The 14663-nt window shown below is 37.8% G+C and overlaps 1 protein-coding gene across 1 annotated transcript in view; it reads left to right on the top strand.

Annotated features, from left to right (window-relative positions):
* TEX11 (testis expressed 11) overlaps positions 1-14663 on the top strand; it is a 345012-nt gene that overhangs the window by 278263 nt on the left and 52086 nt on the right. Inside the window, exon 25 of the mRNA XM_012535167.3 lies at positions 2953-3025. Within this exon, the coding sequence (XP_012390621.2) occupies positions 2953-3025 (73 nt within the window). The remainder of the gene's footprint in view (positions 1-2952; positions 3026-14663) is intronic.

Genomic DNA, 14663 nt, shown 5'->3' with positions numbered 1-14663 from the left:
TGTGTCCTCCCATGATGGAAAGCGCCAAGGATCTCTTTGGAACCTTCTTATAAAAAGCACAAATCTCATGTATGAGGGCTGCATCCTTATGACTTTAGCATCTCTCAAAGGCCCCACCTGCTAATACCTTCACCTCTGGGGTATGATTTTAACATATGAATTTGGGGGCATACATTCAGACCATAGCATCATAGCTTGAGCAGCATCCCATAAGTATTGGTTTGTTTGTTTTTCTCTTTTCATTCATCGCAAAATATTTTCTAATTTTCATTATGATTTCTTCTTTGACCCATTGTTTATTTAGGAATCTGTTGTTTAATATCCACATGTTTGTTTCCCAAATTTATTATTATTTATTATTATCTTACTGATTTCTAATCTTGTTCCACTGTGGACAGAGTACATACTTTGTGTGACTTCAAGTTATTTTATTATTTATTTTTTTTGTGGTACGCGGGTCTCTCACTGTTGTGGCCTCTCCCGTTGTGGAGCACAGGCTCCGGATGCGCAGGCTCAGCGGCCATGACTCATGGGCCTAGCCACTCCGCGGCATGTGGGATCTTCCTGGACCGGGGCACGAACCCATGTCCCCTTCATCGGCAGGCGGACTCTCAACCACTGCGCCACCAGGGAAGCCCGACTTCAAGTTATTTTAAATTTATTTGAAGTCTGTGTTGTGGCCTAACAAATGGTCTGTCCTGGATAAAGTGCCATGTGTGCTTGAGAAAGAATGTATTTTCTTCTTGGGTTGGTGAAATGGTATTTAAAAACCTATATATAGTTTTATACAGTTGTTTTTTTAAAACGAGAAGAAAGAAGAAATATATATTTATACTTTCTTTTACAGTTACATAATTACTTTTATCAGTACACTTTGTTTTTTCCTTTGGATTCAGATTACTGTCTGGTGTCACTTGCTTTCAGCCTGAAGAATCTCTCTTAGCATTTTTATAAAATGGTTCTGCTAGCAAAAAGATTCTCTCAGCTTTTTTTAATCTGAGAATTTATTTTGCTTTCAGCTCTGAAAGATAGTTTTGCTGGATATTAGATTCTTGGATGACTGATATTTTATTTCATTACATTGAATATGTTATCCCACTGCCTTTTTAATCAAGATTCTGCATTTCCTGACATTGTCATCATACCTTCCTTCTTTAAGTGTGGTTTCCTTTAGTTGTTTGAACATATTTAGAATAGCTACTTTGAAATCTACGTCTGCTAAATTCCAACATTGGACCTTTCCAAAGTCAGTTCCTGTTGCCTACTTTATTCCTGTGTATTCCTGTGTATGGGTCATACTTCTTGTTTCTTTGCATATCTTATAATTTTTGGTTGAAAACTGGACATTTTGCATAATATATTGGAACATCTTTGGATACTGATTCCCCCCCATCTGGGACTTGCTGTTAATATTTGCTTGTTTATTTGTTTAGTGATTTGACTGGGCTAGTTCAGTGCAGTCTATTTCCCACAGCTGTATAGTAGTATACAGCTTCTGATATTACTTGTCAGAGATTACAGTCTTTGCCTTTGCAGTCACCCTGACCCCTCCCCTGAAAAGGGATGAAAGAAGTTTTAGCAGGGTTATTTTTGACTATCTTTTTCTGTGATCTCCCTGTTAAGCTTCTGAATGGGCTTCTTTTATTGGTATCACACACAGATGTAAATCTTGACTAATTACTAGGTGACTGCTCTGTGTGTGTGTGTGTGTGTGTGTGTGTGTGTCTGTGTACGTTCATGTGAGTGTTTGGAAATGCTCTTTGGCATAAATTGCTCCACAGTCTGATCCAATTAAAGTAATGCCCCTTTGAAGGGATAGGGAATCTTCTTAGCTTTCTCTTCCCCTGGTTCTCTCTGTAAACTTCTAGCTGGTCTACTGTTTGGCTTGTCGATATCATTAGTTACCAACCTCCTGTTAATTGCCCACACCAAAATCTCCACTTTTTTATAGTGCCCTTAGACTCGAACTTCCTCAAATTCTATGTCAATAAAAGTCAGTCTCCTTAGGGTGATTACAGAGCTCACTCTTCTAATGGCCTTCCTCTCCTCCTGAGCAGAAACTCTATACCACTGCTTTGAAACTAGAGGCAGGGACAGTGACCCATTTATATCAGAGTGACAATACAGCTCTATGAGTCAGGGCTAGGCAAAAGTCGTAGTCCCTAGCATTCTTGGCTTGCCTCTTCCAGCATGGAAACTCTATCTTATAAGCAAGCTGAGGTGAGGGCGATTGAGACCCAGTATTCTCAATTTGCAATGTCTGGTATGGGGACTGGGTAGAAAAAGAGAGCTCAAGTCTTCTCAGTTGTGCCTATTTATAATAGAACTCATGCAATACAGATCTTGGGGAGGGGGATGAGAAGTACTGGCAGCATGCCCATTCTGGTCATCCCTAGCCTGGAAACTAAGGATAGAGTGAGCCTCATCTTCTTGGCCACACCCACCTAAAGTGCACTTACATCACACTGAGCTTGGGGGAGAGTGAGCAGATCATGGCTCAACTGCTACAGGTATTCACTCTTCTTACGGAGACTTCTTAGATTTCCTGGAATAGATGTTTCCCCATTTGCTATATGCCCTCAGGGCAATTTCCAGAGACTTTATATGATTGTGTTTTAAAATTCTCACCAGTTATGGTAGTTTTGCTGGGGAGAGGAACCATGGCTCTCCTTATACCACCATTCTGGAAGTGCTTCTCGTCTATCCTAGATTATTAAAGAAATTGATAATGTTCAAGATTTTCTATATAATCCTCATTTTCCTGGAACATTAAGGAAAAGTAAAAAAATATATAGAGAGGCTAATATTTATATATAAATTCCAAATATTCATTTTATACTTTCATTTTTCTATAGTTTTATTTTTAACTGTTTTTAGTGAAAATGATATTTTTATTTGCTTAAAGTTTGGTTTGGTTGAGACTAATTTTCTCATGGCTTTCTTACCAAATAGACCATGTTACTGAATCGTGCACTTGATCAGATCCATAAATGCAGAGACATCTGGAATCTCCTGAAAGAAACAGGTACAGTGGGACTGGGAGTTTGGTAACACAGTTATAAAAGGGGTTTCAAATCTTACTAACCTAGTCTTTATCACCAGAAATTTGTCCCAATGCAAAACTTGATAACCAGTCAAATGATTCTTTAAGAGCTAGCTTTTCCCCGTGGTATGTCTGTATTTTGACTCTTTGGCATACTACTTAGAGTAAGAACATTTTTTACCTTGATTTTTATTGAAGTATAGTATTGAGTATAAAAATAGGACCATAATTGTTCAACATGACTTTATTGCTCTTAGGTCACTAGATTTGATGTCTAATTTAATCAAGTTTTAACTTTGACTAAATGTAGGGTACAGAGTTTTCCAAACCAAAATTACAATATCGGATACTGCTAACATTTTGTTATGAAATAATCAAAATAATAGTAAACCTTTTGAACTTACATAGTAGTTTGCTACTGTTCCCTGATTAAGGATGGTATTATTAGATAGACTTTATTATGTCCATCTGTTTCTGTTTTAGTTAGAATTTTTAAAAAACTCAATAGATATTGAATTGAATTACATGTCTTTTAAGCTTCTATAGAGATAATCATATGGTTTTTCTCTTTTGAAGTATTAATATATTGAATTATAATAATATATTTCCTAAAATTGAGTCATTGTTGCATTTCTGGAATAACCCCTATTTGGTCATGGTGTATTATTATTTTTTAAAAGGCTGATGAATTTGGCTTCCTAATATTTAGAAATTATTGGTCTGTCATTTTGTGTGTGTTCATGCATGATATCTTTGATGGATTTTGATATCAAACTATAGGAATTATAAGGAAGAACATAAACACATGAAATTTAGTTCACCTCTCTCAATCTATGGCAGGAATTTAAAAGAATACAAACAATAAAAAGAAAGGACAGAGAATACCTAAATAACATTCTTAGTATGGAAGATTTAATAGAAATGTACTGTATAACCTGAAAACATACTTTATAGCCTGAGAATAGAAAACTCATTTTCTTTTCATGTGCCCTTTGAACATTTACAAAATTGATCACAAGAAAAACCTGAATAAAAAAAGAAAAACGTGAATAAAATTCTAAGACATAGAAATAAAACAGACAACATTATCTGATCACAATGCAGTAAAACTAGAAATTAATAATGGAATCAGGAAACAAAACCCTTGACCAGTTGGACATTTTAAACAACAGTAATAATGGAAAATCAAGAAAATCATGATAACAAGAATACCTCATAACAGAATCTGAATTACTAAAGCAGTGCCCAGCATGAACTTCATACCGTCAGTGCCTTTTATTTAAAAAGTATATCAGGGCTTCCCTGGTGGCGCAGTGGTTGAGAGTCCGCCTGCCGATGCAGGGGACACGGGTTTGTGCCCCGGTCCGGAAAGATCCCACATGCCGTGGAGCAGCTGGGCCCGTGAGCCATGGCCGCTGAGCCTGCGTGTCCGGAGCCTGTGCTCCACAACAAGAGAGGCCGCGATAGTGAGAGGCCCACACACCTCGATGTAGAGCGGCCCCCGCTCGCCGCAACTAGAGAAAGCCCTTGCACAGAAACAAAGACCCAACACAGCCAAAAATAAATAATTAATTTAAAAAAAATCTTCCAACAAACAAAAGCCCAGGACCAGATGGCTTCACAGGTGAATTCTATCAAACATTTAGAGAAGAGCTAGCACCTATCCTTCTCAAACTCTTCCAAAATATAGCAGAGGGAGGAACACTCCGAAACTCCTTCTATGAGGCCACCATCAGTCTGATACCAAAACCAGGCAAAGATGTCACAAAGAAAGAAAACTACAGGCCAATATCACTGATGAACATAGATTCAAAAATCCTCAACAAAATACTCGCAAGCAGAATCCAGCAACACATTAAAAGGATCATACACTATGATCAACTGGGGTTTATCCCAGGAATGCAAGGCTTCTTCAGTATATGCAAATCAATCAACGTGATACACCATATTAACAAATTAAAGGTCAAAAACCATATGATCATCTCAATAGATGCAGAGAAAGCTTTTGACAAAATTCACCACCTATTTATGATAAAATCCCTCCAGAATATAGGCATAGAGGGAACTTTCTTCAACATAATAAAGGCCATATATGACAGACCCACAGCCAACATCATCCTAAATGGTGAAAAACTGAAACCATTTCCACTAAGATCAGGAAAAAGACAAGGTTGCCCACTCTCACCACTGTTATTCAACATAGTTTTGAAAGTTTTAGCCACAGCAATCAGAGAAGAAAAAGAAATAAAAGGAGTCCAAGTTGGAAAAGAAAAAGTAAAGCTGTCATTGTTTGTAGATGACATGATACTATACATAGAGAATCCTAAAGATGCTACCAGAAAACTATTAGAGCTAATCAATGAATTTGGCAAAGTAGCAGGATACAAAATTAATGCACGGAAATCTCTTGCATTCCTATACAGTGAAGATGAAAAATCTGAAAGTGAAATTAAGAAAACACTCCCATTTACCATTGCAACAAAAAGAATAAAATACCTAGGAAAATCTACCTAAAGAGGCAAAAGATCTGTATGCAGAAAATTATAAGACACTGATGAAAGAAATTAAAGATGATACAAATAGATGGAGAGATATACCATGTTCTTGGATTGGAAGAATCAACATTGTGAAAATGACTCTACTACCCAAAGGAATCTACAGATTCAATGCAATCCCTGTCAAACTACAACTGGCATTTTTCACAGAACTAGAACAAAAAATTTCACAATTTGTATGGAAACACAAAAGACCCCGAATAGCCAAAGCAATCTTGAGAAAGAATAATGGAGCTGGGGGTATCAGGCTCCCTGACTTCAGACTATACTACAAAGCTACAGTAATCAAGCCAGTACGGTACTGGCACAGAAACAGAAACATAGATCAATGGAACAGGATAGAAAGCCCAGAGATAAACCCACGCATGTATGGTCACCTTATCTTTGATAAAGGAGTCAAGAATATACAGTGGGGAAAAGACAGCCTCTTCAATAAGTGGTGCTGGGTAAACTGGGCAGCTACATGTAAAAGAATGAAATTAGAACATTCGCTAACATCATACACAAAAATAAACTCAAAATGGATTAAAGACCTAAATGTAAACCAGACACCATCAAACTCTTAGAGGAAAACATAGGCAGAACACTGTGACATAAATCACAGCAAGATACTTTGACCCACCTCCTAGAGAAATGGAAATAAATCCAAAAATAAACAAATGGGACCTAATGAAACTTAAAATCTTTTGCACAGCAAAGGAAACCATAAACAAGACGAAAAGACAACCCTCAGAATGGGAGAATATATTTGCAAATGAAGCAACTGACAAAGGAATAATCTCAAAAATTTACAAGCAGCTGAGCTGCAGCTCAATATTTAAAAAAGAACAACCCAATCCAAAACTGGGCAGAAGACCTAAATAGACATTTCTCCAAAAAAGATGTATAGATTGCCAACAGACACACGAAAGAATGCTCAACATCATTAATCATTAGAGAAATGCAAATCAAAACTACAATGAGATATCATGTCACACTGGTCAGAATGGCCATCATCAAAAAATCTACAAACATTAAATGCTGGAGAGGGTGTGGAGCAAAGGGAACCCTCTTGCACTGTTGGTGGGAATGTAAATTGATACATCCACTATGGAAAACAGTATGGACATTGGTTAAAAAACTACAAATAGAACTACCATATGACCCAGCAATCCCGCTACTGGGCATATACACTGAGAAAACCATAATTCAAAAAGAATCATGTACCAAAACGTTCATTGCAGCCCTGTTTACAAAAGCCAGGACGTGGAAGCAACCTAATTGTCCTTCGACAGATGAATGGATAAAGGAGATGTGTCACATATATACAATGGAATATTACTCAGCCATAAAAAGGAATGAAACTGAGTTATTTGTAGTGAGGTGGATGGGGCCTAGAGACTGTCATACAGAGTGAAGTAAGTCAGAAGGAGAAAAACAAATACTGTATGCTAACACATATGTATGGAATCTAAAAAAAAATGATCATGAAGAACCTAGGGGCAAGACAGGAATAAAGATGCAGACGTACTAGAGAATGGACTTGAGGATACGGGGAGGGGGAAGGGTAAGCTGGGACAAAGTGAGAGAGTGGCACGGACATATATACACTACCAAACGTAAAATCGATAGCTAGTGGGAATCAGCCGTATAGCACAGGGAGATCAGCTCAGTGGTTTGTGACCACCTAGAGGGGTGGGTTAGGGAGGGTGCGCGGGAGGGAGCTGCAAGAGGGCAGAGGTGTGGGAACATATGTATATGTGTAAATGATTCACTTTTTTATAAAGCAGAAACTAACACACCATTGTAAAGCAATTATACTCCAATAAAGATGTTAAACAAAAAAAAACCAGAATGGCTGTCATCAAAAAGGCAAGGGAGAGGGCTTCCCTGGTGACGTAGTGATTGAGAATCCGCCTGCCAATGCAGGGGACATGGGTTTGAGCCCTAGTCCGGGAAGATCCTTCATGCCACAGAGCAACTAAGCCTGCATTCCACAACTACTGAAGCCCGCGTGCCTAGAGCCTGTCTTCCGCAGCAGGAGAAGCCACCACAATGAGAACACCGTGCACCACAGCAAAGAGTAGCCCCCGCTCTCCGCAAGTAGAGAAAAGCCCGCATGCAGCAACGATGACCCAGTGCAGCCAAAAATAAATTAATTTTTTTTTTAATTTAAAAAGGCAAGGCAGGATGTGGAGAAAAGGGAATCCTTGTGTACTGTTGATGGGACTGTAAATTCTTACAGCTACTATGGAAAACAATGTGGAGGTTTCTCAAAAAATTAAAAATAGAACCACCATATGATCCAGAAATCCCACTACTGCGTATATATCCGAAGGAAATGAAGTCACTATTGCAAAGAGATATCTGCAGCACCATGTTCACTGCAGCATTATTCACAATAGCCAAGACATGGAAATAGTCTAAGTATCCATTGAAGGATGAATGGATAAAGAAAATGTGACATACATACACGTATATATGTATGTCTGTATGTACCATTAGGTACAGCTCCAAGGATGATGGGTTGTAAATGTTATTAAAAACGGATTTTATTTCAGTGTAAAAAAAATAAAGTAAATCTGTTAATTAAAAAATAAATGTGGTAACAGAAAAGACTATAAAAAGAAATTTCTGAGTGTTGGCGAGTCTTAGTTTTTCTGGAATATAGTGTGCTTTTTCAATTTGTAAATTCAAGTGTTCCTCTTTCTCTAGAAATTTTTCTAGAACGGTTTTTAAACATTTGGTTTTATTTTTTTCCATTTTCTTCTTCAGGAACTCTAGGTATGTTTTGGATCTCCTTTGCTTGTTTCCAAATCTACCATCTTCTCTCTTTTTAGCGTTTTAATTTCCTTTCTCATTTTTTGAACACGTTAAATATTTAACTTGTTAATTAATAAAGGAACCAGTATGATGTTATAGCTGTTTCAAAAGATGAGTAAAACACACACACACACAGGCAATTAGGAGATGGATTTACAAGTATATTCAAAACTGAATTGCCGGGCTTCCCTGGTGGCGCAGTGGTTGAGAGTCCGCCTGCCGATGCAGGGGACACGGGTTCGTGCCCCGGTCTGGGAAGATCCCACATGCCGCGGAGCGGCTGGGCCCGTGAGCCATGCCCGCTGAGCCTGCGTGTCCGGAGCCTGTGCTCCGCAACGGGAGGGGCCACAGCAGTGAGAGGCCCGCAAACCCCCCCCAAAAAAAAAAAAACTGAATTGCCCATAGGTGTGTGTGAATGTGCATGGGTATGTTATCATTTGCTAGGACACAAAGGCCAAGAAACTCTCTCCACCAGATTTACCTGTAGTACTTGTAAATTTGAGGAAAATCATCTTTTTTCAAGGTCCTTCAAATTTACTAAGGTTCCTGGCCTTATGGAAAGTGAACTTTTTATCACATTTAGACTGGGAACCCTCCCTATAAGTCAGGTACCAGGACAGTTCCCTGAGAGGACTTTGTAGGCATTTACTCCATACAGCTGAGGTAAGATCAACCTTATTCCTTAAAAGTATCTTATCATACCTTATTAAGTGGCTGTCTTTCTTAAATATGGATAGTTCATGCAAGGCCTTTGTTGCACAATGAGTGCATATATATCCTGGTTGCACAATGAGTCCATTTATATCCTGGTTTAAAAAGTGGAAGATTTTTATAGAACCAATGCAAATAACTATATTGCCATGAACAATAAGGAGACTTAGGAACAGTTTCTGAATTCATAAGGGAGGGGTAGGATGGGGAGGAGGTAAGTGAGAATCATATCATTTTAAAATATTTTAATTTAGTTTACAGAAGCAGCATCTACTAAATTGTTTTTTTTAACATCTTTATTGGCGTATAATTGCTTTACGATGGTGTGTTAGTTTATTCTTTATAACAAAGTGAATCAGTTATACATATACCTATGTTCCCATATCTCTTCCCTTTTGTGTCGCCCCCCCTCCCACCCTCCCTATCCCACCCCCGCAGGTGGTCACAAAGCACCGAGCTGATATCCCTGTGCTATGCGGCTGCTTCCTACTAGCTATCTACCTTACGTTTGGTAGTGTATATGTGTCCATGCCTCTCTCTCGCTTTGTCACAGCTCACCCTTCCCCCTCCCCATATCCTCAAGTCCATTCTCCAGTAGGTCTGTGTCTTTATTCCTGTCTTACCCCTAGGTTCTTCATGACATTTTTTTTCTTAAATTCCATATATATGTGTTAGCATACGGTATTTGTCTTTCTCTTTCTGACTTACTTCACTCTTTTTGACAGACTCTAGGTCTATCCACCTCATTACAAATAGCTCAATTTCGTTTCTTTTTAGGGCTGAGTAATATTCCATTGTATATATGTGCCACTTCTTCTTTATCCATTCATCTGTCGATGGACACTTAGAGTGCTTCCATGTCCTGGCTATTGTAAATAGAGCTGCAGTGAACATTTTGATACATGACTCTTTTTGAATTATGGTTTTCTCAGGGTATATGCCCAGTAGTGGGATTGCTGGGTCGTATGGTAGTTCTATTTGTAGTTTTTTAAGGAACCTCCATACTGTTCTCCATAGTGGCTGTATCAATTTACATTCCCACGAACAGTGCAGGAGGGTTCCCTTTTCTCCACACCATCTCCAGCATTTATTGTTTGTAGATTTTTTGATGGTGGCCATTCTGACCGGTGTGAGAGGATATCTCATTGTAGTTTTGATTTGCATTTCTCTAATGAATAATGATTCTGAGCATTCTTTCATGTGTCTATTGGCAATCTGTATATCTTCTTTGGAGAAATGTCTATTTAGGTCTTCTGCCCATTTTTGGGTTGGGTTGTTTGGTTTTTTTGATACTGAGCTCCATGAGCTGCTTGTAAATTTTGGAGATTAATCCTCTGTCAGTTGCTTCATTTGCAAATATGTTCTCCCATTCTGAGGGTTGTCTTTTCGTCTTGTTTATGGTTTCCTTTACTGTGCAAAAACTTTTAAGTTTCATTAGGTCCCATTTGTTTATTTTCATTTTATTTCCATTTCTCTAGGAGGTGGGTCAAAAAGGATCTTGCTGTGATTTATGTCATAGAGTGTTCTGCCTGTTTTCCTCTAAGAGTTTGATAGTTTCTGCCCTTACATTTAAGTCTTTAATCCATTTTGAGCTTATTTTTGTGTATGGTGTTAGGGAGTGATCTAATCTCAAACATTTACATGTACCTGTCCAGTTTCCCCAGCACCACTTATTGAAGAGGCTGTCCTTTCTGTACATTCCTGCCTCCTTTATCAAAGATAAGATGACCATATGTGCATGGGTTTATCTCTGGGCTTTCTATCCTGTTCCATTGATCTATATTTCTGTTTTTGTGCCAGTACTATACTGTCTTGGTTACTGTAGCTTTGTAGTATAGTCTGAAGTCAGGGAGCCTGATTCCTCCAGCTCCGTTTTTCGTTCTCCAGATTGCTTTGACTATTCGGGGTCTTTTGTGTTTCCATACAAATAGTGAGATTTTTTGTTCTAGTTCTGTGAAAAATGCCAGTGGTAGTTTGTTAGGGATTGCATGGAATCTGTAGATTGCTTTGGGTAGTAGAGTCATTTTCACAATGTTGATTCTTCCAATCCAAAACACGGTATATTTCTCCATGTATTTGTATCATCTTTAATTTCTTTCATCAGTGTCCTATAATTTTCTGCATACAGGTCTTTTGTCTCCTTAGGTAGGTTTATTCCGAGATATTTTATTCTCTTCATTGCCATGGGAAATAGGAGTGTTTTCTTAATTTCACTTTCAGATTTTTCATCATTAGTGTATAGGAATGCAAGAGATTTCTCTGCATTATCTTTGTACCCTGCTACTTTACCAGATTCATTGATTAGTTCTAGTAGTCTTCTGGTAGCATCATTAGGATTCTCTGTGTATTTCATCTACTTCTACAAACAGTTGTCATCTACAAACAATGACAGCTTTACTTCTTCTTTTCCCATTTGGATTCCTTTTATTTCTTTTTCTTCTCTGATTGCTGTGGCTAAAACTTCCAAAAGTATGTTGAATAATAGTGGTGCGAGTGGGCAACCTTGTCTTGTTCGTGATCTTAGTGAAAATGGTTTCAGTTTTTCACCATTGAGGATGATGTTGGCTGTGGGTTTGTCATATATGGCCTTTGTTATGTTGAGGAAAGTTCCCTCTATGCCTACTTTCTGGGTTTTTTTTTTTAATCATAAATAGGTGTTGAATTTTGTCAAAAGCTTTCTCTGCATCTATTGTGATGATCATATGGTTTTTGTCCTTCAGTTTGTTAATATGGTGTATCACATTGATTGATTTGCATATATTGAAGAATCCCTGCGTTCCTGGTATGATTACCACTTGTTTATGGTGTATGATCCTTTTAATGTGCTGGCTGTTGGATTCTGTTTGCTAGTATTTTGTTGTGGGTTTTTGCATCTGTGTTTATCAGTGATATTGGCCTGTAGTTTTCTTTCTTTGTGACATCTTTGGTTTTGGTATCAGGGTGATGGTGGCCTCGTAGAATGAGTTTGGGAGTGTTCCTCCCTCTGCTATATTTTGGAAGAGTTTGAGAAGGATAGAGGTTAGCTCTTCTCTAAATGTTTGATACAATTCGCCTGTGAAGCCATCTGGTCCTGGACTTTTGTTTGTTGGAAGATTTTTAATCACGGTTTCAATTTCAGTGCTTGTGATTGGTCTGTTCATATTTTCTGTTTCTTCCTGGTTCAGTCTCGGAAGGTGGTGCATTTCTAAGAATTTGCCCATTTTTTCCAGGTTGTCCATTTTATTGGCATAGAGTTGCTTGTAGTAATCTCTCATGACCCTTTGTATTTCTGCAGTGTCATTTGTTGCTTCTCCTTTTTCATTTCAAATTCTGTTGATTTCAGTTTTCTCCATTTTTTTCTTGATGAGACTGGCTAATGGTTTATCAATTTTGTTTATCATATCAAAGAATCACCTTTTAGTTTTACTGATCTTTGCTATCGTTTCATTTCTTTTTCATTTATTTCTGATCTCATCTTTATGATTTATTTCCTTCTGCTAACTTTGGGGATTTTTGTTCTTCTTTCTGTAACTGCTTTAGGTGTAAGGTTAGGTTGTTTATTTCAGATGTTTCTTGTTTCTTAAGGTAGGATTGTATTGCTATAAACTTCCCTCTTAGAACTGCTTTTGCTGCATCCCATAGGTTTTGGGTCGTCGTGTTTTCATTGTCATTTGTTTCCAGGTATTTCTTGATTTCCTCTTTGATTTCTTCAGTGATCTCTTGGTTATTAAGTAGTGTATTGTTTAGCCTCCATGTGTTTGTATTTTTCCAGATTTTTTCCTGTAATTGATATCTAGTCTCATAGTGTTGTGGTCAGAAAAGATATGTGATATGATTTCAATTTTCTTAAATTTACCAACGCTTGATTTATGACCCAAGATATGATCTATCCTGGAGAATGTTCCATGAGCCCTTGAGAAGAATGTGTATTCTGTTGTTTTTGGATGGAATGTCCTATAAATATCAATTAAGGCCATCTTGTTTAATGTATCATTTAAAGCTTGTGTTTCCTTATGTGTTTTCATTTTGGATGATCTGTGCATTGGTGAAAGTGGGGTGTTAAAGTCCCCTACTATGATTTTGTTACTGTCGATTTCCCCTTTTATGGCTGTTAGTATTTGCCTTATGTATTGAGGTGCTCCTATGTTGGGTACATAAATATTTATAATTGTTATATCTTCTTCTTGGATTGATCCCTTGATCATTATGTAGTGTCCTTCTTTGTCTCTTGTAATAATCTTTCTTTTAAAGTCTATTTTGTCTGATATGAGAATTGCTACTCTAGCTTTCTTTTGATTTCCATTTGCATGGAATATCTTTTTCCATTCCCTCACTTTCTGTCTGTATGTGTCCCTAGGTCTGAAGTGGGTCTCTTGTAGACGGCGTATATACGGGTCTTGTTTTTGTATCCATTCAGCCAGTCTGTGTCTTTTGGTTGGAGCATTTAATCCATTTACATGTAAGGTAATTATCGATATGTATGTTCCTATTACCATTTTCTTAATTGTTTTGGGTTTGTTATTGTAGGTCTTTTCCTTCTCTTGTGTTTCCTGCCTAGAGAAATTCCTTTAGTATTTGTTGTATAGCTGGTTTGGTGGTGCTGAAGTCTCTTAGCTTTTGCTTGTCTGTAAAGGTTCTAATTTCCCCGTCAAATCTGAATGAGATCCTTGCTGGGTAGAGTAATCTTGGTTATAGGTTTTTGCCCTTCATCACTTTAAATATATCCTGCCACTCCCGTCTGTCTTGCAGAGTTTCTGCTGAAAGATCAGCTGTTAACCTTATGGGGATTCCCTTATGTGTTATGTGTTGTTTTTCCCTTGCTGCTTTTAATATTCTTTTTATTTAATTTTTGATAGTTTGATTAATATTTGTCTTGGTGTGTTTCTCCTTGGAATTATCCTGTATGGGACTCTCTCTGCTTTCTGGACTTGATTAACTATTTCCTTTCCCATATTAGGGAAGTTTTCAACTCTAATCTCTTCAAATATTTTCTCAGTCCCTTTCTTTTTCTCTTCTGGGACCCCTGTAATTCGAATGTTGGTGCATTTAATGTTGTCCCAGAGGTCTCTGAGACTGTCCTCAATTTTTTTAATTCTTTTCTCTTAATTCTGCTCTGCAGTAGTTTTTTCCACTATTTTATCTTCCAGGTCAGTTTTCCGTTCTTTTGCTTCAGTTATTCTGCTATTGATCCCTTCTAGAGCAGTTTTAATTTCATTTATTGTTTTGTTCGTCACTGTTTGTTTGTTCTTTAGTTCTTCTAGGTCCATGTTAAAGGTTTCTTATATTTTCTCCATTCTATTTCCATGATTTTGGATCATCTTTACTATCATTATTCTGAATTCTTTTTCAGTTAGACTGCCTATTTCCTCTTCTTTTTTCAGGTCTGGTGAGTTTTTGCATTGCTCCTTCATCTGCTGTGTGGTTCTTTGTCTTCTCATTTTGCTTAACTTAACGGTGATTGGGGTCTCCTTTTCACAGGCTACAGGTTTGTAGTTCCTGTTGTTTTTGGTGTCTGTCCCCAGTGCCTAAGGGTGGTTCAGTGCATTGTGTAGGCTTCCTGGTGGAGGGGACTA

The sequence above is a fragment of the Orcinus orca genome, chromosome X, assembly GCF_937001465.1.
Source record: "Orcinus orca chromosome X, mOrcOrc1.1, whole genome shotgun sequence".
NCBI classification, from domain to species: Eukaryota; Metazoa; Chordata; class Mammalia; order Artiodactyla; family Delphinidae; genus Orcinus; species Orcinus orca.
This window is presented reverse-complemented; position numbering and strand designations above follow the sequence as displayed.